Genomic DNA, 24,762 nt, shown 5'->3' with positions numbered 1-24,762 from the left:
TAATAAATTTTTTACAAGATTTTTTTATTACTATAGATATTTTAATTCTATTATTTGAATTTCTTTTTTTATTTAAAAGAAATACAAAAAATATTCCAATATTTGGACTAGTCAGAAAAGCTTGCTTGGTCAGCAAGGAAAGCATTTTCCAATAACGCTAATCGATTGAGTTTTCAAACAGAGATATATTGAAAGTTTAGTTTATTTTATTTTTAAATTTTTTTAAATATTATAATAATATCTTTATTAAAATGTTATTTTTTTTTTATTTAATGAAAGGTTTATACATGCAGTTGTCTAGGAATTATAAATAGAATTTTTTTTTTTATACTTTTAAACAATTTTTTTAAAAAGAAAATATTCACAAATTTATTTAAAAATATTTTCTTTCTTCATAATTAAGTAAAAAAAATTAATAAAAGTTAATAAAATATCAATAGGTGACTTTTGTAGTGCTGCATTTTCCTTTTCCTTGAGGATGCGTCCAATTTCTGTAAAGGAATAATTAATTAAAAGTTCTTAAGACGTTTTGTCCAATTCTACCCTAAATTCTTTGAGTCTACAATTGAAAGAGAGGGTAATTATTGTTTCTTTAACTCGAAACTAGGAATCATATCACATGTAATTCCAAAGAAAGTACATAAAGCCTAGATTTGCTGGAAAAATCAAATTGTAATGGATTTGACTCTTGAGCTCCATAAATATCCATAGCAAAATTTATGGACTGAGAAATATCGAATCAGGCATAGAGGTATGCAGGAGAAGTCTTTAAAATTCTTAAAATTAAGTTTGAATTAAAGGGTTTGTATGGTTTTAAAATTTAAACCATTTTCTCGTTTGAATTCAATACCCACATCAACTCATCTCATCTCATCATTATAATTTTATCAAATTTCTGCATAAAATATAATAAACAATTCAATCTTTTTAAATCCCAAAATAACTTTTCTAAATTCTCACACAAAATATAATAAATAATACAACTTTTATTTTACTATTTATAAATCATCTCAACTCATCTCTGAATCCAAACTACTCATTAACTTAAAGTGATTTTTTAAGTTTAGAAATTTTCACTATATATAGCATTATCTAAAGAGTAATGTTAGGTACAAGTCTCAAATAGACAAATCTCATATAAACCTTTTGTAAAAAAGTGGGTCTCATTAATAAAGAATAGTTTTTTTTTACACTTTTTTTTTAAGTGGGGTTCACTTTTTTACAAAGACCTGTATGAAATTTGTCTATTTAGAAATTATACAAATCATTTATCTTATCCAAAATATGCAGAGATTCACAACTTTTTTGGTGCATAGATAAATAAAAAATAAAAATAATATGAAGGGATAATAAAAATAAAATATTTTCATTTCGCTTGAAATAAATGGATAAAATCAAAATAATATAAATATAAGTTGATTTTACTCATTTTGCTTGATAGTTTAATAAATTTTTTCTAAATAGAGTGACCAATATATGAATCCCTATGAATGAGAAATGTGTGAAATGCTTTAATAAAGTTATTAGAGATAGGCATTGGTCCTCGTAAACTACCTAACTAGGTCCCCACAAAGTAATAAATTTATATATCTAGGCTCTTTCTGTTTTGTGGTTTGATTTTTAATGTTACAACAATAAAATTAAATTTGTTTTGGATTTTCCTCATGGACATGGACAATGACCCTAGATGATTTTATCTTCATTTTATTGGAAAATATACATTTAATAATTATTCAATAAAGTAATTTGGAATGAATGTCTTGAAGTGTCTCTGCTCAAAAGTAGGAGTTAAAAAATATATTCTTTAATTTTGGACTCTCTCTCTCTTTTTTTTTTTTTTTCGTGCTTATAATTTTATTCTAAAATAAAAATAAATAAAATTGTGCAGACCCAACTGATCCCTGTGAGGTTGGGTTGACTAGGCAACAAATGGGCTAATAGTAATACATCGATTGCAAATTATTTTTATTTTTAATTACCAATACATTATCCAGTTATCTTGTAAATGAGCTCCTTATTATTTAAAATATAAAACACTTGTTTTATTTCTTCCACAGCAAAGGACATCAGACATATGGAGGAAAAAAAAAAAAAAAAATCCATTTCGTCTTAGAGTGAAAATGGTTGAAATTTTGAATTGGTATCTTAAAGTGAAAATTAAAGAGATTAATTTTGATTTTTTATTTTATCTTATCGTTATAATTTTTATACAAAATACATTAAGTAATTCAACTTTTTTAAATTTTTAAATAATAATAATATTAAAAAATAATATTTTATTCAACTTTTAACTTTCATCTCAACCCATTATCTAAATCTAATTTAAAAAAAAAATTACGCAAAATTTATTTTTATTCTTTTAAAAATTTATAGAAGTCACATTAAAATTTTGTTTGTTTTTATAATTTCTGTCAACTCAATTTATTTACAAAAATAAATGATATTTTTTAATTATTTTATGGATCTTTTAATATATATTAAATTATAAGAAAATTCAATTCGAAGATTTAAGCGTGTCATTATTTAAAATAAAATTTAAGAGCTCGTTTGTTTTCAGAGATGAGATGAAATGAGATGAGATGAGTTGAGATTAAAGTTAAAAAGTTGAATAAAATATTGTTAGAATATATTTTTTAATATTATTATTGTTTTGGGATTTTAAAAAGTTGAATTATTTATTTTATTTTATGTGGAAATTTAAAAAAGTTATAATGATGAGATGAGATAAAATGAGATGAGATGAGATGTTTTTGGAAAACAAACAATACCTAAATCATATCTTAAAATGATTAGAGTTGAAAAATGATTACATTAGGTGAGATTTTTTGGTAAGATTTTTTGGGATCTTGGCCATTAATTTTCCTGCAGCAACGAAGTGTTTAAGATTGTATTTCACCTCGCGCCCCATCGCATGATCTTAAGATATTGATCCAAAGGCAGCCACGTGTTAAAAGCCATAATTGTGCTTTTTTTTTTTTCCTTGGAGAACACAGAAGATCGGCCAATCAAATTCAAGGCCCAGCGGAACAAAAGCCTCGATCCCATTCATGTAAATATCTATGACCCACAAGGGCAGTTGTTAGTTCCATCCTAAACCTCATCCTTCCCACAGTAGTAGAGTGGGACCCACATTTTGTCTGCTGCATTAGCCAATTAAACACTACTTAAAATGGAAATTACTTTTGAGATCAATGAAAAAAATTCCACGTAATGAATTTGGTGGCGTTAATTTTGAGGTGAACAAATCGCCCTAAGAAATTAAGAAAGAAGGCGTATTCGTGAAGTTTGCTGGTGAGTGTTGTTACAGTAATGCAGGTGATGCGTCTATATAAACACAGTTATTGTAGTACATATATGTGTTGGATATGATACTCTAAATTGTCAATGCCGTAGAAATATATTTTTTAATATCTGTAACAAAAGCAAGAAGAAAGGTAGAGAGAATCTAGAAATGTACATTTCCTTTCGTTACCTCATGAAACAGAAATAAATTAGATTTTTTTATTTATATTTATGTATAAATTGGAGAGGAAATAAGAGAGAGAGAGAAGTGAAGAAAAAGCAGGGAATAAAAAGAGACCGGATGTTGACAAATTTCATGTCACTGTTCTTAGAAGGTCGTTTGTTTGTGTGAAGATTTCTTATCTGGGATATCTCTCTCTTCCTCTCTCTAAAGGAAAAAAAAAAAAAAGGAGGAAGCTTTCTCTCTCTAAAAACTCTATTCTTTGAGAGAGAAAAAGAATGGCCCAGCAGATCGAAATCTCCCCCTTTTCTTCAATCCGGTGAAGATCTAAGCTCCTTCAATGGTGCTGTATAAACACCCACTTTGTTGTTTGTTTAATAATTATTGGTATTATTTTATTTAGCTGCTTGGTCTCAGTGGTGAGAGTTTAGGACTCGAAATTTTCCATGATGTGGAGTTTCTGTTGGATGATTCAATCGACGCAGGATTCTCGAGGAGAGAGGTGATAAGAGGATGTGGGTCTGAGGTAAAATTTATTTTTACCTGCTAATTTATCGATTTCTGGTTTTTGCTTGATAATTTCGTTAATTGGGTTTCCTTTTATTTTATTTTATACTTTTTCCTTCTTTTTTATTTTGTTAAGTTGTCGGCTTTTCTATAGCTGGGTTGCGCATTTGTTTTTTGTTGTTCCTTTGCGGCTTATAAACCCCACTGATTTTTCTTTAGATGCTTAATCTGTCTCTCCTTTTTTTCTTGTTTAGAAAAAATGTTTCGGGTATTAGGTTTTGATTGGTGATTGTAGTATTTGTTTGCCGCGTTGTGTTGTTAATATTTGCTCATGTATGTTAATTTTGAGTTGTAGCTGCGTAGGATCTGTCCTGTTAACTTTTATTCTGCTGGAGTTCCCCCTCATCCCGATAATTAGCATAGAAAACTCGAAGCTTTCCTTCTTGATCTTCAGGCTTCTAAAAGTTGCAGCATACTGTTTTTCCCCCTTAAATTTTTGGTTGATGTTGAGGTTTCTGTGTGATGTGAAAAGCTTAAGGAGATTACCAGTTCTTTTGGATTATGTTGCCGGTATATGCCATCTTTTGGGTGTGTGCTTCTAACTGCATTAGTGAAGGATTTTAATAAATCATTACAAATGTTGCATTCATTCTAGATGAAATGTTAGTGAAGGAGAGTTGTGTAATGATGAGTTAGTGGTTTGATCAAATATCTGACCTTGAAAGCCCAATTGATTATAATTGGATTATCTGTTGCATGTCCCTTTTCTACTTATGGTACCATGGAACTGTTCCTTGAGAAATGTAGATTTATATTCTTACAGTAGCATTTATAGAAGGAGCATCATATTGATATTGTCAGTGTTAATGGGCAGTGTCAATGTGGAATGTGAGGAAAGTACTTGAATATAATATTTGTAATGAGCTCCCTGAGAAAGAGGATCTATGCATCTTAAAAAATTTAAATGATAAGAGAAATGATTTGCGATAAGAGAAACTATCAAATTAACCTGTTTGGTTGAATGAACTAATATTATACTTTCTTAGATCTTTTATTTCCTTGTTATTTTCTCCAGAACAGGTGACTATTGAGTGTTATTTAAATTTTCCAATGTGGTTATAATAAATGTTAGGTGATCAACAGTGTTTGTGAAGAACTTCATTACTCATGTTTCTAAAAGTAATTTTTACAAGTGTGCATTCAGGCTGTGCCAGATGCTTGCTTTTTTAGAGTCAATTCGTTTATGGTAAGGAAGTACATTAAACTAATCTCTTTGAAGGCGCAAGCCAAGAACTCCTAAATTTTCTCTTGACAATGATATACTCATAAATGACATGGATCTCCTTTATGTGCCTAGTAACTGAGTTTTGGCATAGAGGGAACTTCAGATAGTCTGATGTTGCAGTATTCTCTCTCTCACCCTTTCACCCATCTTTCATTCCGTTTAGCCCAGATATCGATTTACAGCATTCTACATATGTGAATCTACTCTGATTGCTCACTCTTTTCTCCAAAGAAAAGAGTTAACTTTTCCTTAATTCTTGTAAGTATCCTAAAATGTAGCCCCATTCTATTATCATGTTGTAGATTCCCTTTAGGTGTCATATAGCAATTTGTGGCGGGGAGCAATTCTTGAATTTATAGAGTGAAGAGGCTTTAGGATAAGTTATGCTGTTTAATTTACATGCTAGGTCTATAAGGTCATGGGACATAGTATATGGAGGGAGAGGTAGGATAACATAATCAAGCAGTTTAAAGTTGAAGAAGATTTAGGGCATGAAATTAATAAATAGGAATGGAACGGAGAAGCAAACATAAAATAGGATATTTACCCGGGAAAATCTTAGAAAATATGTTGGAAACGCAAGCAAGCGAATATGAAGTGACATACATGCACATAAAATGCAACACTGGTCCTCGTGGCTCATACAAGATGAGAATTTTGGTACTTAATCAAGCATTCCCTTGAACTTGTGTGGTCTTTTGTGTTGCCACTTTCCATAAACATTGCCTATTGGCTTGTCTGGTTTCTGCATTGCCTAGGAAATCTTAACTTGCTTTATTGGTTATGAATTGCCCTTTGTGTCAAGAATTAAGTTGATTCCAACCATCACAGCCATTTATCCATACCTTCTCTCTCCAGACTTTTGTGGCCATGTTGCACATGTTCTGGTAATTTCTGTCTTGTGACAGCACTGATCTGGGCAAAAACATCCATCAGGATAATCAAACCCATATCAATCACTGTAAATTACGAAGTGTCCCCGTAGTTGCACAGGCTATGTTTGATTTTTTTTTGGGGATTGGGGTGGGGACATGATTCAAGCAGTATTGATGGTTTATTGGCGCTACAGAAAGCCGTTTCTATTAAAACAAAACTGTAAAAGGTTTATCTTTTTTGAATATACTTATCTACTGATAAAAAAAAAAAAATCTTTTTCAAAGACAGCAAATGACCTTTGTGCTCAACTATGAGAAATTCTTAGACAGTTAGCATTTTCTTCTATGTATGTGGATGATTATCTGCCATTGTTTTTTCCACCCTTACTAAAAACTGGGGGGAACAGTTCTGTTTAGTGGGAATCCTTACAACAAACTATATATATTCATTGTTACTTTTATGGTTGTTATGCATGTTAATATTTGAAATTTTTCTTCATGGATTTTCAGGAATGGGAACAAAAGTGCATTGTAAAAGTCTCTTGCCAGGATATTACCCAATGAGGGATCTTAATGAGAATTCTAACAGCTGTAGCTGGCCCCTATATTATGGTGATAAAACCTTTGTAAATGGGCAGTATTATAATGGTTTCCAGCTGAGGGCTCCTACAGATCTTTATCCAGGTTATGATAAGGATGTAGTGAAGCAGACAATGCTTGAACATGAGGCTATATTCAAAAAACAGGTATTCAAATTTTCTTGGCCCTTTCAAATACCATAGGGTTCATTAATTAGGTTCTTACTGTATTGAGTTTATATGCAGAGGACCTTGATTTGATATGAGTTTAAGATGAATTAAATTGAGCCTTGCTTGCTTATCTCTGTTTGAATTATAGAAACTCAGGTAAATAGATATATTATGAATTTTCTGTCATCATCCAGGTGCATGAACTTCATCGCCTTTACAGAATACAGAGGGATTTGATGGATGAATTCAAGAGGAAAGAACTACATAAAAACTTAATTCCCGTGGAGACATCATTGTCATCTAGTCCCCTAGTAACTCAAATCACGTCAGAAAATGCCCGAAAATGGCATATCCCCAGCTTCCCCCCAGCAAACTCTGTTTATGCTAGGCCAACAGTTTCAGGTGTTGAGGACATTCATTCTCCTTTGAGTTATGTGAAAGGAAACGGCACACAAGGCGGTCTTTTTCCATCCCAAAATGAGGGTAATTCAAAGGATTTAGAGATGCTGGACTCCAGACCTACAAAGGTCAGGAGAAAAATGATTGATCTTCAACTTCCAGCTGATGAATATATTGATACTGAAGGAGAAAACTTGAGCGAAGAAAAAGTGCTTGGTGTGTCAAACTATCATTCCAATAGAAACCATAAGCTAGCCCCTGAGAAGGGTGTAAGGCTGTTTCTTGGCAATGGTGAGAAGTGTGGCATTCAAGGAGATGCTTTGACATCTGATTCGTGTTTAGAGAGCAGAAATGGTTTGGCCGACTTGAATGAGCCTATCCTGGTTGAGGAAGCAAGTGCTTCTGGACATGTTGACCTTCTGAGCCAGAGTGCCTCTTGCCGTGAGACTCAATGCCCTGATCTGTCTGCTAAGCCAAACTTGCAGTTTCCAAGTTTGCCTAAGGGAACTTTACTCAACTCCCACCATGGAAGTGATAATGGGACTCAAAACAATGGGCACTTAGAGAACAATGGAAATGAAAAGGGGTGGTTTTGCCATGTGCTCGAAGCAGGTATAATTTCTTCATGAAGTTTCACAAACAATCCTTGAGCTGGTTCTGTTTGAATTTTGCAATAGGTGTAACTCCTTTTTAAGGAGTTTATTGGGTAGAATTTTTTCATTGGGTTAGATATTTTTCATATGGCTGCCATTTTGTTTTACAGGGCCCAGTAAAAGCAACTTGAAATCTGCCTCTCAAGGTCTCCAACCAGAAATATCTTCCCAGCCAATGCAAGTTTTGCTTAACAAAGCCCACGAAACTTCTGGTTATTATCTGACTGATAAAAGCAAAGGAGGATCGTGGAATGAAAGAACAGTTTGTGCTTCTGAAATCTCTAATAGAAGTCATGAAATCTCCAGTAATAAGCATCTCGGGTCAATGGTGGCCTCCCATATGCCCAGTCCATATCCTATTGCTCCTTCCTCTGATTTGGCCAAGTCTTGGTCTCACTCAGTCTCATCTTGGGAAAAGCAAAGTAGTACCTTAAGCCAGAAGTCAATATCAGGTAACAAACAACCATGCTTGAACTCATCTGCTGCTACCTTGAGTAAAAGTTCTCAGTCATCAGTGCAGAGCAATGGATTTTTTGGAGATGTGTGGCATCTTAAGAGCAATTCTAGATGTAACCCAGGTTTTGGAAGTGATGCGTCTTACAGAAATGGATTTTGTCAGGGGTCGTCATCTGGGTCCAAGGAACTATCAGTTCACCTCCCTTCAAGAAGCTATGACTATATGAACTGCATCAATGATCATAACAGAGCTCCTGATCACTTCATCAGTAATGGTTTTGCAAAGCACCCGAGGGGCTCAGATCACATGGACAGGAAATCTGTAAAAGATGAGAACTTGAATGTGGTGCTTTCAAATAGCTCATCCAACAAAGTAGCTCCCAGGCAAGATTTTGAGATCATAGATGAAGGACAGAAGCATGAAGACCATCTTTCAGTCTTGCCATGGCTTAGACCTAAGCCTTCTTCTAAGAATGAGGCCTCCAATGCTGGGAGGGTTTCAAACATAGAGGAGCTAAGTTTCTTTCAATCTTCACCAAGTCAGTTTTCCAACAAAAGTGAAATGGAGAAGGGAATGAATCACATTTTTACCCAGAATATAAAATCGGTTTCATGTTCTAACGATGTTGAGGTCAAGAGGATTGAAATAGGTGACAACCTGAGTAACAGAAAAATTCTTGGGTTTCCCATATTTGACAAGTCGAATATTTCTAGGAATGAGTCTTCTTCTTTCACCTCCCCCTCTGTGTCTCATCATCTCCCATCTGAAGGTGAAGTTGTGGAGAATGACAGGAAAAACAGAGTCCTTGATATAAACTTGCCTTGTGAACCTGCAGTTCTGGAATTGGGTGATCGGACAGCAGAGACTCCAGTTAAAGATAAGAAAACGGATGCAAACGTTTCCATTTTCAGACATAACATTGATTTGAATTCCTGTATAAGTGATGATGAAGAATCCTTGGTACCTTCTTTTCCAAGCACTCCAGTGAAGGTTACAGCAGGGCTAGATTTAGAAGCTCCCATAGTTCAGACTGAGGAGGATTCCATTCATGGAGATAATGCAGAGAAGCAGCATGCTGCTCCTTTGCAATTATTAGAACACAAAGCTGAGAACCCACAGGATGAGCTCATGATGATAGCAGCTGAGGCAATAGTTGTAATCTCATCGTCAGGTTTCCACAATCAGTTTGATGATACCACTTGCAAGCCATCGGAAGCTTCTGAGACAGACTGCCTTAATTGGTTTGTTGAAATAGTTTCCTCGTGTGGAGATGAAATTGAGAGCAAGTTTGATGCAATTTTGAGAGTCAAAGATGGTGAGGATAATGAGGAGGAAGGAAGTGATTACTTTGAATCCATGACATTAAAACTAATGGAGACCAAGGAAGAAGATTACATGCCTAAACCGTTGGTTCCAGAAAACTTAAAGCTGGAGGAAACTGGAACTACTTCATTACCAAATCGGCCCCGGAAAGGCCTGGCAAGGAGGGGAAGGCAGCGAAGGGATTTCCAAAGAGACATCCTTCCAGGTCTTGCTTCTCTTTCAAGGCATGAGGTAACAGAAGATCTTCAGACATTTGGGGGGCTGATGCGAGCAACAGGTCATTCATGGCATTCTGGGTTGACAAGGAGGAGCTCTACTAGGAGCGGGTGTGGAAGGGGGAGGCGGCGGTCAGCAGCGAGTTGCTCACCCACTGTGCCAACCCCAGCTTGCACTCCACTGATACAGCAGCTTAGTAACATTGAAGTGGGACTTGAGGATAGAAGCCTAGCAGGGTGGGGGAAGACAACTAGACGACCCCGCCGGCAGAGATGCCCTGCAGGCAATCATGCATCTATCCCTTTAACCTAATTGTGGAAAGAGGCCTTGATATATTGATTTAGAAATTTATAGAGAGAAGTAAGGAGTTGTTTCTCTGGCTGAGGGGAGGTAGGAAAAGTGGTTCTGAGACATGGAGACCTGCCATTGTACATTTATTGGCCTAGAATTTGGGCTGGCTTGATTATCTATCATGAGTGTTTACAAACTTTGTATTTTCCGAAATAATGTTGTATGATTTCTTCCGGCATATATAATAGCATTCCTTCACTTTGTGTGTTTTTACAGACACTTGGATCTTTTGGGGGCGTTTTCTCTTGATAGTCATTTATTATTGAATATATTGACCCATAGGTAATATTCATGCCAAGAAGAAAGAAGAAGAAGAAGAATGTTGGGTTGAAAAAGCATGCTAAAATCCTATCTCTGCTTTAGGACACTCGCCCGGAAAGATTTATCTGAGATGGCATTTGATTGCCACTTTTCTGATGAACAGGTAGATTTATTTTCACTTCTCTACCAGCATAATCAGAATAGAATAATATATAGTACGTGAAAAAGATTCGTGGCTCATTTTTTTCTCACACTAGTAATCATATTAAGCGAAATTATTCCGATTTAATTTTTTTATCAGTAAATAAAAATTTTATTAAAAATAGGCGAAATCAAGTACACAAAATATATATATATATATATATATACACACACACACACAAGATTTCGATTTAATTTATTCTCGCGTTCTGCCTTAGAACAGTAATGCATTCAAGGGACATAAATTAGTGGAGTTAATTTTACTGAAAAGCAAATACATACTTGTTTTAAAAAAGTTATCTAAATGGCTTCTTAATTATCTATTCAGAAAAAGGAAAATCAAAATGTATGAATATTTGAAAATCTTAAAAGTATGGATTATGATAGTGAGTTAAGATGAAATGGAAGTTAAAAATTAAATAAAATATTATTAGAATATTATTTATTATTATTATTATTTTAGAACTTGATAAATTGAACTTTTTTTATTATATTTTATATGAAAATTTAAAAAAATTGATAAAATTAGATAAAATGAAGTACTTGTTGTATTTAAATGGAGCCTAAAAAAGAATTTAGTTTTAGATTAATAATTTTGTTGGAAAATATTATTTAACAAAATAATTTCAACTTTGAGAGAGTGCACGCAAGAGAGAAGGGCGCGTGGGGGACAGCGGAGGAGATCTTTCATTCAGAAATGTGGGACGGTAGACTCCAAATGCGTCGGCGTGTCGGTGTCTGAGAGCTGATTTGTAGTACTTTGTGGTCTTCAGTCAATGGTTGTCCCTTTTTTTATTTTTTTATTATATGAATTATTTAGATACTCCTTGCACCAATCATAATTCCCCGTAACCAAATACCACCTTCTGTCCTTTTCTTGTCTTCTCTTGGACGTGAGTAACCTTTATTTTATTTTATTTTTTAAAACTCGAGACATTAAAGTGATATAAAATAAATTGAGATAATTTATAAATAATAATAAAATTATTAATTAATATTAGATAAAATGAGATGATTTTATCTTATAAATCAACTCACCTTTATATCCAAACAGACTCTAATCCTTATTTTATTATCCACGTACCTTTGAAATTTCTGTGCCATATTTTAAATAAATATTTGCATTCAAAATTTCATGTATTTTTTAAAAAAATAGTAAATATTATATTTATATAAAAAAATTCATTTTAAATATGTTAGATATATTTATGAATTTTCCAAGCGACATGTACTATGTTTTAAAAAAATGAGTAAATATGAGATCTGAATGAAAAAATTAATTTTTTAATAATTGATCTTACTCTTTTTTAAAAAAAATACGTGATACTTACACAATTTATAATTATATAAATATTGAAAATACGCCGCGCATCGTCGTATTGTAATTAAGGATGATAAAATAAATAATAAATAATAGTCTCATTCTCGTATGTGTGTGTATACCTACTCTATTATAATAAGTGAATATCAAACTATAAATAGTAAATTTTCTTATTTTTCCATTAAGTTATATTTTACCAAAAGACTCTTAAAATTCTTGATCATTTAACGTGTAACTCTCTTGTAGAATTTAATGAATGATCATGTTTTACCAAAAGGTCCTTAAGACGCTTGACTATTTGACGTGTAGTTTCTTTATAGAATTTAATGAAGGATCATGTTTTACTAAAAAATCGTTAATAGCCACGCGGTTAGATACTTTGTTGAATTTAGATTTTTTTTAATTTAGATTTTTTATATTTCTTTAATCTTATATTTTATTTTTCCAGACAAATAAACTATTCACTTTTTATTTTATTTTATTTAAATCATTATATTAGATGTACCTTGAAACTAACATACCTGGAGTCATTCCCAAATCAGTGAAACTGCATGTATGTGTGTGTGAATATAAAGATTATACGATATCTCGTATTTTTCATTTATCTTAATTGATATAGTGAGAAGTAGTGTATAGAGCATAAGTTTTAGATAATTTTATAATGCAAAATTTACATTTCCTTTAATTTCTTAAGTTCTCTCCCATGTCTTAGCTTGATTGCTCCCCTCTCTCTTGCCCGTAAAAGTCTATAAAAACCTTTTCCAAAATTTCTATTTTTAATCTAAATATCTTTACAACAGAAATCTCAATCATTAAAACATTTTATTTTGATTTTCTTAAAAAGTAAAAACTTAAATTAAGTATACAAATCTGTAAAAAAAATTATCTTACAAGAATATTATCGTCACCGTACTTTCAATGGATTCTGCCACTTTTTAATTAACTTAAAAAAACGTGGCATTAACCGATTACACCGCAATTTTCCACCGCGATTGTACGTAAAAAACACTATTTCTCAAAAAGAAAAAAGAAAGAAATTTTGCATTCAAACACATTTTTTTTTTTCTTTTACGAATGAGATGATTTGATTCCAAAATTTCATCGAGGAAAAAACCTCACAAAAAATCTTAAGTCACATATAATAAGAAGGGATATATTGCAACTTATGTTTCAAAATGAAGGCTAAATGATGATTTTGATAATTTAGTGGCCATATTAAAAATAATAATGATAGTGATAATAATAATAATTTGGAAGGTAAAATGATTAGTATATTTGATCAAAAAATTATCTGAATTTTAGACTTCAAAAAAAAAAAAAAAACAGATGTGCATTACTAGATATAGTTGGACTCGTTTGGATAGCAAGATGAGATGAGATGATTTTAGATAAATTAAATAAAATATTGTTAGAATATTATTTTTTTAATATTATTATTATTTTAAAATTTACAAAATTTAAATTATTTATTATATTTTATGTGAGAATTTAAAAAAATTATAATGATTAGATGAGTTGAGATGGTTTCTGTATTCAAACGAGTCTTAAAGTTGTGCAAATTCTATACACTCTCTTTGAAAATAAGTAGAATCCACAATTAAAAAAATTATTTTTTTTCATACTAATATTAAATTAATCAATTTTATTTTTTTAGAAAAAGTACATAATATTTACAAGTCTTAAAATTATATATATCATTTCTCGTGAAGAAAAATCTAATATGCTCTTTCATCTATTTGACCCCCGAAAGGCAAAGGCGAAAAATAAAATAATTTCTCAAAATAAAAATTAGGCTCGATTAGGAATTTAGGCTCATGATCAGCAAAACGGAAAAGGGAAGGACGGGAATGCCACTGCACTTCGTCTCCAAGCAGCTCAGATGAGCAAGACAAACCATGAAACTCATCTCCACCTTACGTGCACGCTTCCCTTTCGCAATAAAATCTTGCTCTTCATGCAGAAGTCTCGCCTATGCAACCCAGCAACAACCCTTGGAACCTCCGGAACTCGCTCATACCATAGCTTCTATGTCGTCCATCTCTTCGAACCCCTGTTTTTCTCTTCTAGGTTTCTGCAGGAACTTCGATTCTCTCAAGAAGACCCACGGCTTGCTCATTGTACACGGCCTCACCGGTGAACTTCAATGCGATACTAAATTGGTTAGCCTGTATGCTTCTTTTGCGCGCGTTTGGCATGCCCGCTTGGTGTTTGATAGGATAGAAAAGCCGGATTTTCTTTCGTGGAAGGTGATGATCAGGTGGTACTTTTTGAATGATTTGCATTCGGAGATTATTCGGTTCTATTCCCGTATGAGAATATGCGTGAGAGAGTGCGACAATGTTGTTTTTTCGATTGTGTTGAAGGCGTGCTGTGAGTTGCGCAATCTTGATGAGGGGAGGAAGGTACATTGCCAGATTGTTAAGGCGGGGAGCCCCGATAGTTTCGTCATGGCGGGTCTTGTTGATATGTATGCAAAGTGCAGAGATATTGGGAATTCTCGCGAGGTGTTCGATGAAATTCTTGAGAGAAATGTGGTTTCCTGGACATCAATGATTGTGGGGTATGTGCAGAATGATTGTCCTCAAGAAGGTTTGATTTTGTTTAATAGAATGAGGGAAGGATTGGTTGAAGGTAACAAGTTTACAGTAGGGAGCTTAGTTACTGCGTGTACAGATTTACGGGCTTTACATCAAGGGAAGTGGCTTCACGGGTACGTGATCAAGAATGGTTTTGAATTCAATTCTTTCTTGGTGACAGCACTTCTTGACATGTATGTTAAGTGTGGGGAAGTTAGAGATGCTCGTTCTGTATTTGATGAGCTTTCTGCTATTGATCTTATTTCATGGACTGCAATGATGGTAGGGTACGCACAGAGTGGCCACCCCAATGAGGCATTAAAGTTGTTTCAGGATGAGAAATGGGCTGATCTATTACCAAATTCTGTTACGACTGCAACCGTGCTTTCTGCATGTGCACAGTTAGGCAATTTAAATTTGGGAAGGTCAGTTCATGGTCTGGGGATTAAACTCGGGTTAGGAGAACCTCCAGTTAGAAATGCTCTTATAGATATGTATGCAAAATGTCATATGATCAGAGATGCTCGTTATATATTTGAAACAGTTTTAGACAAGGATGTGATCACTTGGAACTCAATTATTTCTGGCTACTTCCTAATTGGTTATGCACGTGAAGCCCTTGAGCTCTTTAATCAAATGAGATCAAATTCTGTCTCACCTGACGCGGTCACACTTGTTTCTGCTCTCTCAGGCTGTGCTTCCCTTGGTGATTTTCAAGTTGGTTCTTCACTTCATGCTTTCTCTATAAAGGAGGGCCTACAATCATCCAGTGTCTATGTTGGCACTGCACTTCTAAACTTCTATGCCAAATGCGGAGATGTGAAGTCCGCTCGTATGGTATTTGATGGGATGGGAGAGAAGAACACTATCACGTGGAGTGCAATTATTGGTGGTTATGGGATGCAAGGGGATGGTAGTGGGTCCCTTGCACTTTTCAATGATATGTTGAAAGAAAAATTGGAGCCCAATGAAGTAATTTTTACTACTGTATTATCAGCGTGTAGCCATACAGGGATGATTGGGGAGGGCTGGAGGTGTTTCAATCTAATGTGCCAGACCTATAACTTTGTTCCTACAATGAAGCATTATGCATGCATGGTAGATCTATTAGCTCGGGCTGGAAAACTCGAAGAAGCCTTGAACTTTATTGAGAACATGCCAGTTCAACCAGATGTTAGTTTGTTTGGATCTTTTCTCCATGGATGTGGACTCTATGCAAGGTTTGATCTTGGAGAAGTTGTTATCCAAAAAATGCTGGAGTTACATCCTAATGAAGCTAGTTACTATGTACTCATGTGTAACTTGTATGCTTCAGATGGAAGATGGAGCCAGGTTAATCAGATGAGAGAGCTGATGAAGCAAAGAGGATTGAGCAAGTCCCCTGGGTGTAGCCTACTGGAGATGGATATCTGTGCTGATAACTCAACAGCCAAAGTTGCAACTCTTCGGTAGTTATACACTTCATCAAACATGTTTTTGATGGGGTCGAGAATGTGAAACTTAAGGTGATAAGGGTGTCCCAACGAGTTCGGTGCTGCCACGAACTCAAATTGAACTGCCTCGCTCTACTATTTAGGAGAGGGCTCCAAGGAATAACCTTGGAACATGGCGCTTAAAAATATACAATCCCACGTCTGCGAGGTAAACATGTGCAACCCTTTTGGTTGGGGCTGGCTGGCTTGATTTGGGGGGAAAGCCGAGAACTTGGGTCCCGACTTCATGAGTTGGCTGAAGATCCAATTCTTGGCATGAACATTCTTTCGGCATCATATCAAATAAGAAACCCCGGATATGGCTTTCGGAAGGTCTTGTGCCTTTTACAAACATGTTTAAGAACCGTGGTGTCAACAAGACCACCTGACATGACTACCAAAAATGACATCTTACCTTATATCCATGAGGATGTATATTGCTACGCCATGCAGTGAAGATTTTGAAGTCATTGAGAACTCCATGGTTTTGTGAATAGCATATCAATTACAGCAAATTTCTTGAACGGCAATTGCTGAATTTACTGTGGTGAGGATTGACAAAAGTCAAAAAAGAAAGAGTAATTCTACATACAACCGTGAAGTGCGTAACCGCCGCGTAATCGCTTTGAAAAAGAGTGGGGTCCACTATTAAAAAATTAATTTTTTTCATGTGGGTCTCATATTTTATTCATTTTTTTCAAAGCGATTACGCTGCGGTTACGCAATTCACGGTTGTAAGTATCTTTTCTCAAAAAGAAAAATAAGTTATTATCATTTTGGGTAGGTTGTCTTTTCACATCTTCCACATCAACTTATTACATCATTGGCAATGCCTCCCCGGAATTTTACATGTGAGCAATTAATCCCTTTGCAGTTATATCTTGATGTTTAACCTTAAGTTAGTATGTTTATGAGCAAATTAATAAATCCATAAGAGGGATTTTTTTTCTGGGACAATACAATGAAATAAGCACAATTTTCAAGCGTCATTATTCTTGTTTTCTGAGCGCATATATATATATATATATATATATATATATATATATATAATATGATAATGATAGAGTTACTGTCCTTTTACTACCTATTTATTACTCTTTATATTTATTTTTTTTAATTTTTTATTTTACAAGGAAGTGAGTATTAGTAAAATTATATATATTTTTTAATTTTTTTTCTTAATGATTAAGGATGTTAAAAAAATATTTAAAAGAAAATGATAAAAAAAAAAAAACTTCAAGTACACTATAAGTAGTAAATAGGTAATAACCCTATCACTATCCTATATGTACGTGTGTGTATATATGTGTGTGTGTGTCTGTTTATGTCTTGTTTTCTGAGCATATTAGAAAGATATATTATGAATTCTAGCCGCGCCCATGATCTGAGAAAGTCGTCTACTCTTCTTCCTTTTGTTTCGGGGTGGATGCAGCATCGAAATTGGAATTATAAATTACTGGGTTTTGGGAGAGAGGACCGTTACATCCATAAAGTAATTACACAAATAATTCTATAAGTTAATGTTAAGTTAATGTTACTTCGTCTGATCTGTTAGATCTATTTTATAATAAAAATAATTTTACAATTGACAAATTACATCAAATTATATTTATGAGATTATTTTTATATAATCATTTTGTTACTATAATATTTACCTATTTGAGAAAAGGACGTAGGTAGTGCACGGGACGGTCGAAGAAACACGCGTTGTACTTGTTCAGCAAACGGGTAAGCCAGGCATCGACTCGGTATGGCATTGAATTATTCGGCCTACAAAGAAGGCTTTTAGATGAAGCAGCACAGAAGTCGTATCTAGGCCCAATTATCAGTGCATTTGGGAATTGGGATTATAGTCAAATTAGCCTCTGAAATCTGCATACGGTCCAATGTACTATCGGATAAAAGCTATCAACACAAATTCCACTACGTACTTCTACTCTTGAACGCTTAACACAAATATTCAACAGGCATTAGTCTCTTAAGCATCAGCATGAGGCTCCTCATCTTCTGGATCAAAAGGTATTTCATGCCGGGGCCGATTGTATTTTTCACGCAGCTGCTTTATTGGGATGAAATCTCCAGCTCCATCCATTCCATAGAATAAAAAGGAGATATAGGGATGATCAAACCTGCCCTGCACGTGAATAAGAGCAGCGGAAACACAATCAAACAATGTTGAAGGGAGCTCACTCTAGTCACACATCAGGACAACTCCACGCACAGACCCAAAAAAGGGTTTCCCTTCTAAAAAAACAAAAACAAAAACAAAAAGAAAGAAAAGAACAAGGGACAATCACCTTATCAGGTCGGTCAGAGGCTAATAGATTCTCCTCAGGAACTGCAACAAAGAAAACCATTTCACATGTTCAACGTGGAATTTGAAAAGCAACAAGATAAAACCTCACAAAGCAACATTTCGACACTACACTGGAGGCTCATAAAACCCAACTTCAATAAGTAGCTGACTCAAGCAGCAGCAAATTACCATAAGCTACCAGTAGATTGGGGTCTGCACGCACGTCAACCAAAACCTGGAAACAATAAGAACAGCATAATTGGAGGTAGTTATCGCACCGTGGCTGCTCATTCAACTAACCAATGAAATGAAAAAAATGAAAGAAGAAAACGAAAACATTTAAAAAGGGGAATAACAAACAGTAATGAACAATATTCTGAATTTTAGGGAAGGTACATAAAAATGCAAATAGGTAAGTAGAGGTGTAAATTGGTTCGATCTGGTCTGGAGGGGACGATTCGGTCCATCATTTTCCTGGACCAGTCACCCCTAGTGGCCAGACTGGACCGTTAGCTATCGGTCCAGTCAGTCCATATTGGTCTGGGCTAGTTTCAAATGGGGGCCCAATCATACAAAAGAGCACATCATTCTTGAAGTAAATTAAAAATTTTGTAATGTGTATTTTCGGCCCATTAGTATAAAAAGAAACCCACAATGCTTATAATTTTGAATAATACAACTATTTAACTTTATTTGCACATCTTTTTTACTTAAAAATAGCGTAAAAAAATTGTTCAAATTATCAAAATTGATAATTATATATTAGTTAATTGATATTAGTTAATTAATAATTATATATTTTATATTTTATATTGTCAATAGTCATAAGTCAGATAAAAATTACATAATTCACTTATATAACTACTACATAAAATAATATATATAATTTATAAAAAATTAAAATTAAAAATATATATTTGTAGTTTAGTCGGTCGGGTCCGGTTCGGGGTGAAAAAACCCCACCCCGGGACTGGACCAAAACCCATTCGGTCCCACAAATGGACGACCGAAACCGACCAAACAAGTTTTCAGTCCGGGGTCCGGTCGGTTTTTCCAGTATAGATCAAAAACTTTACACCCCTATGGGTAAGGGTGATCCAGACAATCCAAAATGTTGAAAATGTATGGAGAAACAGCCAATATATCACACTAGCATGATTATCCGAAGCGCCACATCCTTCTATGACCCAAAGTAATTCGGACAAGGAACAAACTCATTTTCACACGATATTAGAAAGAATTGCCTAGTTTGGATAGTGAGATGAGATAAGATGATCTGTGAGTAGTAGTGAAATGGTTTCAATTAATATGTTTTATGGGGTTTTGAGAAAGGGGAGAGAAAAAGTTGAATAAAAATATTATAAAGTTAAAATACTATTAGAATATAATTTTTGTTTGGGATTTGAAAAAGTTGAATTGTTTTTTGTATTTTGTTTGGAAGTTTGGGAAAGTGGTAATGATTAGATGAAAAAGTTAAAATTAGAAATTGAAAAGTGTTTGTGTTTATGGTATTTGGATATTGAGATGAGATGAGATGAGATGGGATTAGATAAGGTGGGATGAGATGGAATGAGTTGGGAGCACTTTCCTATCCAAATCAGGCCTTATTCATTCTAAATAGGTCAATGAGGCCTTACAACAATGATACCCCCCAATCCAGATAGAGAGAGGAGGGGGTCAGGTTACTAATATTACATGGAGTTAATCATATTTGGGAATTAACATAAAATCTTATATAATATTGACTAGGACAACAATGAACAAATCCCATAAATGTCGAAAATTATAACTGACAAAGTTGGTTAAACCTGATAAAATGGCTGATTAGGACCTCGAGACAACTTTTCAACTTGAGCAATCTCCATCCATGAACTTGATTCGCAGCACATGGGATCCATTCCACAAATTACAGCACGATAGCCTGAAAAGATAACATGAGTCCTAAATAACAAAAACAAGCAGGGCAGGAGAGGGAGAAAAAAGAGAATATTGGTCACTCATCAGAATGCGAGGAGCCTACTCCTGATTCTACTGATTTCATTTTAATTCTTTACGGCTTCTCTACCAGTTACAGATACTATAAGGCATTTTTTATAAGTAAAAAGAAATTTTATTAATACTTAAGGAGGAATAGGTATAGCGCCCAAGTAAACAGGACATATAAAACAGAAAACACCTACTTAGAAATAGATTAGAGGACAAGGCAGTTAAAATTAATTTCCTTCTGAAGCTTCCTTAATCATAACATTCTCAAAACTACTACGGCTCACAGGAACAACACGACCAGCCTTATGGTCAAATCAAACTAAAGCAGAAATAATCCAGAAAATGGCATAATAGTTGCATACCGAAAATTTTGTGCTCCACTTTCTGTCCCAAACGAAATGTATATTGTGCATTTTCATATACCAGAGCTTTTGCTGATGCTGCCAAGGACTCTGCCTCGAGTTTGGAAATTTCATCCCGTAACTCTGCAGCCAAAGCATAATTCTCACACTCAATTGCATTCTGAAGGTCTGCCCTGCAAGGAAAAAAGAAGGTGTTCTAATGTAATCTCAAAGTTGACCCGCTATGGCACAAGACAAGAATGAGGGTGAAAATATAGGAAGAAAAAAACAATAGAAAGCGTCACATATGTCAGAAACTTCTTTACAGAATCACTCAAATAAAACCTTAGGCAGATCCTAGGATGAGACAAATCAGGACACACCGTAGACGAATGATCCTTATAGCCTTATCTTGAGCTTCACTCTTTGAAGATGATCCCCGTTTTTCTTCTTGCTGCCTGATGACCTCTGCTTCAACCTTCCATGAGAAAGATTTTATAAGAAGGCTGAAAACCATTTAATGCACTAATTAGGATGCTTCTATGCATGTGTACTTGGAAACAAATTAGTGCAGGCAAGCATTTACTTACTTCTGGTGTTTTAACTCTGCAACTCCAAAAGGTCACAGTGCCAACAACTATTTAACAACTCAGTAATATCTCTATATTTATATCATCAAAATGCATAACTGCATGCATTACAACATAGATAATTTCATGAATCTCAAGCAAACATTACTGGCAGAACTATTGAACAACTATAATACTTCTGAACAGGTATTTGATGCAGGTAATAATTTACTGATTATTATCGGTAATGAAGGTAATTTATTTAATATTAAATCTTATGATATTGTACATATAAGCAGGATAGATATGACTAACTTCGGTAAGCTTGTTTCTCAGTTGCTGTGCAATTTCATACTGCTCCAAATTTAGAGCATACTGCCATGTGTAGACAAAACGAGGGAGAGAAAAAAAAGCTTGTTAGCACAATAAGAAATCTAAAAAAGATATGCTACAACATTTTAATATGCATAAAAATAAAAACCTAAAAAACAGCCTCAGAAAACCTGCACTCGAGTAGCCAAGTCCAGCTGGAAAAAGAAGATCAAAATGTCCTCATTAGCACTCTCACTACGCTCTGAACTTGCATCCAATCCCTGCCCACCTCCTTTGAACGGCCATCCAGCTTCAGCCCTTAAATTTCTGGGCCTTAATATATTGGAATTACCAGACAAGAAAAATTTTTGCATGCACTGATGCAAGATGAAATTTCTATCAGTTGCAGAGGCTATCCGAACTTTCTTCATTAGCTGGTAATGCTCCCTCCATGAAGGGATTGATCCATAAACCCCACTGTTTCCAGAAGTTGGAAGAGTGGTTAATGACAGACCTCGCACCATTTCTACCACACAACGATGTAATATTTTTTCCTGAAAAACTACTAGTTTTCCACCCCAGCATACGAGAATTGCTGCATCTGCACTAGGACAAATGGTGTATATGGAGTCAATCTATGTAGGTAGGCCATTATTGGAACATCCAATCAATATTGAAATCATAAATATAAATTCCAATGAGGCTATTCAAAAACAGATCCCCAAAGAATATAACCAGTTTGTAAAGAATAAATGGGTATGAATTAGGGAACTTTAAAATCAGTAATACATCGTTATATATAGTCAAGATAACTGCCAACTAACTTTAATCTGAGATATTGATCGAGTTACATATACATCAAGACTGGATTATGCTTCTCTCTATTATCATTTCGCCAGTTAACTGAACAATATATCTTATACAGTTATTTCTTTTCTTGAAATGTTTTTTGCTCTTAAACTTTGCTTTTGCTCTGCTTAACGGGTAGCTAATTCACAAGCTATCCCAGAAGGCAACAATTTTCTCAACCAAATCAAAGCTTGGTAATATCTTTATCAACATTTCATAGACATAGTTTATCCCATATTCCAAAATTACATCATGTCTAATTATATGGGAAAAAAAAGTTCACAAGAAAAAAAAAAAAAACAACAAAATCACAATTCCAAGAACTCACAACTGATTTATGGAATAACAGTAAGTGCCCACAAATTGCACTAGGGGGAGCCTAGCAGAGAGAGAACAAAGCAAGTCCAGACATGGATGTTAGTAAGCACATGTAAAAATGACCAGAACAACCCTAAAACCATTCTAAAAACCAATCATCTCAAGTGCTTCTGATGATTCTATCAAAATTTTAACAAGAGAAATAAAATTCGAATACACAAGCATACCAGTGGCATCGTACTAGAATATTTCCCATTAGAAGGAAGTGAATTATATGCGACAGTCTTATTCGCATAAATATTATGGGTTAAAAGGCCCAAGACAAACCTCATTTATATTCCTCTCCTAAAAGTATCGTTCCAAGTTCATTTGTATGGCACTCAGTTGAGTTAGGGTAAAGCAGGCAGAAACAATGAGAAATCCCAGTTCAAGATAATAAAAAGTATATCCTTTATCCTACATCGTTTTCTCAGAATCCAAGCAAAAACATCATAAATTCAACTCCTGAATCAAGAGAATAGCTAACTCAATCTATTCAAGGAGAATTAAGGAGGATGAATAAAGAAGAAAAAGCAATACTTTTTCCTATTCTTTGGATTAGACGTCACCGGAAAGTCGCCGGAGAAGCATGAAAAGGCAAAACCCCGAGTTCCCGTCCATACAAATATTTACTGAACTCGACAAAAATTAAAGAAGATATTGAAGAGAGAGTGGCACCACGCCACGTCACGGCACGGGAGTCCCACAAGGTCTGTATCCTGTGCATCGCGGATTCAGGAATTTGGGTGTTGCTGCGTACATTTATTTGACGCGTTGAAACCACATTACTCGCACCGTTTAAGTTCTTCTCATTTTCGTCTCGTCCATAAAAATTTCAAATTTGCATCTAATGCTTTTTTTTCTAAGTAAGAGATTTCGCAAATAAACTATAATTAAGAATACTGTGTCAGCAATATATTACATCAAATAGGGGATTTTTCAGAGATAATTTAAAAGAGAGAAATACATTCATACAAACGGGTGGATGCTATTTCGTGCGCAATAGATTGTCCGCATCAATTTTGAAATTGATATATTTTTAAAAATTTTCAACTTTCAAACAATTTCAATAATTCTAGACATTGATTTTATTGTCCAATTTAGAGCAATTTGAGGATGATCAATTGCATTGATTGCTGCTATTTAAGAATCTCATACTATGATAATCTTTTTTTTATCAATTTTTTTTTTTTAATGACAGGGAAACATCCCACAATAGAATCCTAAGGTTTTATTTGGATATTGAAATGAGTTGAGTTGAGTTGAGTTGAGATGATAAAATATTGTTAGAATATTATTTTTTAATATTATTATTATTTTTAGATTTGAAAAAGTTGAATTGTTTATTATATTTTATATTGAGATTTGAAAAAGTTGTAATGATGAGTTGAGATAAATTGAGATAAGTTTAGTAACCAAACTCACCCTAAGACTCATCAATAGAACCTAAACTCTTCGAGAAGACTAGCACTGCAACCCACCGTCATGACCTCCCACTTAAATCGCATTTTGATATCAAGGAGAATCGACCTATGACATGGGCTCATGCACTGTTATCACTCGGGCTACCCCAGGTGGGTACGATGATCTTCTTGATATTTTGCACATTTGCTTTTTGTACTCCAATATTGTATAATGCTGTAGCTTTACCTTGATTGGGATTGCAACTACTTATAAAGCTGGTCATGACAAATTTTGGAGTGCCCTCATTTATTCTGCAAATTGCATTTGTTGAGCATCCTCTAATTGAGGATTGATGTTCATGATTCATAGTGTGCGTCTTTCGGATGGACAATAACACCAAAGATCAGAGCAAGTCGTTCCAAATCAGGATAACTAAACTTGACTTTGATTCAATTTGTTTATATAAATAAGATCATTAAGCAAAATGCCGATAAGTATAAACTAAACTCAACTTCAATTCAATTTGCTTATTAAAAGAA

The 24,762-nt window shown here is 34.2% G+C and overlaps 3 protein-coding genes across 5 annotated transcripts; 2 read left to right on the top strand and 1 right to left on the bottom strand.

Annotated features, from left to right (window-relative positions):
* Positions 1-3,666: 3,666 nt before the first annotated feature.
* LOC109002886 lies at positions 3,667-10,493 on the top strand. Its single transcript, XM_018980806.2, has 5 exons — positions 3,667-3,782; positions 3,867-3,989; positions 6,641-6,876; positions 7,074-7,890; positions 8,042-10,493. The coding sequence occupies exons 3-5, from the start codon at positions 6,643-6,645 to the stop codon at positions 10,237-10,239; spliced, it is 3,249 nt and encodes a 1,082-aa protein (XP_018836351.1). The 5' UTR covers positions 3,667-3,782; positions 3,867-3,989; positions 6,641-6,642; the 3' UTR covers positions 10,240-10,493.
* A 3,339-nt stretch (positions 10,494-13,832) lies between these two features.
* Positions 13,833-16,713, top strand: LOC109002885 (pentatricopeptide repeat-containing protein At2g03380, mitochondrial). Its single transcript, XM_018980805.2, has one exon. The coding sequence runs from the start codon at positions 13,957-13,959 to the stop codon at positions 16,087-16,089; it is 2,133 nt and encodes a 710-aa protein (XP_018836350.1). The 5' UTR covers positions 13,833-13,956; the 3' UTR covers positions 16,090-16,713.
* A 1,125-nt stretch (positions 16,714-17,838) lies between these two features.
* On the bottom strand, positions 17,839-23,476 carry LOC109002884 (clp protease adapter protein ClpF, chloroplastic). Of its 3 annotated transcripts, XM_018980803.2 has the most exons (10): positions 23,360-23,444; positions 22,791-22,841; positions 21,805-22,214; positions 21,617-21,676; positions 21,116-21,210; positions 20,754-20,926; positions 20,214-20,326; positions 18,595-18,640; positions 18,407-18,447; positions 17,839-18,243 (listed from the first exon to the last, which is right to left on the bottom strand). In XM_018980803.2, the coding sequence occupies exons 3-10, from the start codon at positions 22,135-22,137 to the stop codon at positions 18,088-18,090; spliced, it is 1,017 nt and encodes a 338-aa protein (XP_018836348.1). In that variant the 5' UTR covers positions 22,138-22,214; positions 22,791-22,841; positions 23,360-23,444; the 3' UTR covers positions 17,839-18,087. The 3 variants fall into 3 exon arrangements, with proteins under 3 accessions (XP_018836348.1, XP_018836346.1, XP_018836347.1); XM_018980801.2 differs by lacking the exon at positions 22,791-22,841 and having other exon boundaries at positions 23,360-23,476; XM_018980802.2 differs by lacking the exon at positions 22,791-22,841 and having other exon boundaries at positions 21,805-22,219; positions 23,360-23,447.
* Between the last annotated feature and the right edge of the window lie 1,286 nt (positions 23,477-24,762).

Source organism: Juglans regia, chromosome 13, assembly GCF_001411555.2.
Source record: "Juglans regia cultivar Chandler chromosome 13, Walnut 2.0, whole genome shotgun sequence".
Lineage (NCBI taxonomy): Eukaryota > Viridiplantae > Streptophyta > Magnoliopsida > Fagales > Juglandaceae > Juglans > Juglans regia.
Note: the sequence above shows the minus strand (reverse complement) of the source record. Positions and strands in the feature narration are given on the sequence as shown.

Coding starts and splice junctions, on each gene's coding strand:
- LOC109002886 (XM_018980806.2), top strand. CDS start 6,643: ATGGGAACAAAAGTGCATTGTAAAAGTCTCTTGCCAGGATATTACCCA. Junction 6,877..7,073: donor AGGCTATATTCAAAAAACAG/GTATTCAAATTT, acceptor GTCATCATCCAG/GTGCATGAACTTCATCGCCT. Junction 7,891..8,041: donor TTGCCATGTGCTCGAAGCAG/GTATAATTTCTT, acceptor TTTGTTTTACAG/GGCCCAGTAAAAGCAACTTG.
- LOC109002885 (XM_018980805.2), top strand. CDS start 13,957: ATGAAACTCATCTCCACCTTACGTGCACGCTTCCCTTTCGCAATAAAA.
- LOC109002884 (XM_018980801.2), bottom strand. CDS start 22,137: ATGGTGCGAGGTCTGTCATTAACCACTCTTCCAACTTCTGGAAACAGT. Junction 20,927..21,115: donor ATAAGGATCATTCGTCTACG/GTGTGTCCTGAT, acceptor TTTTCCTTGCAG/GGCAGACCTTCAGAATGCAA. Junction 20,327..20,753: donor AGTGGAGCACAAAATTTTCG/GTATGCAACTAT, acceptor TTATCTTTTCAG/GCTATCGTGCTGTAATTTGT.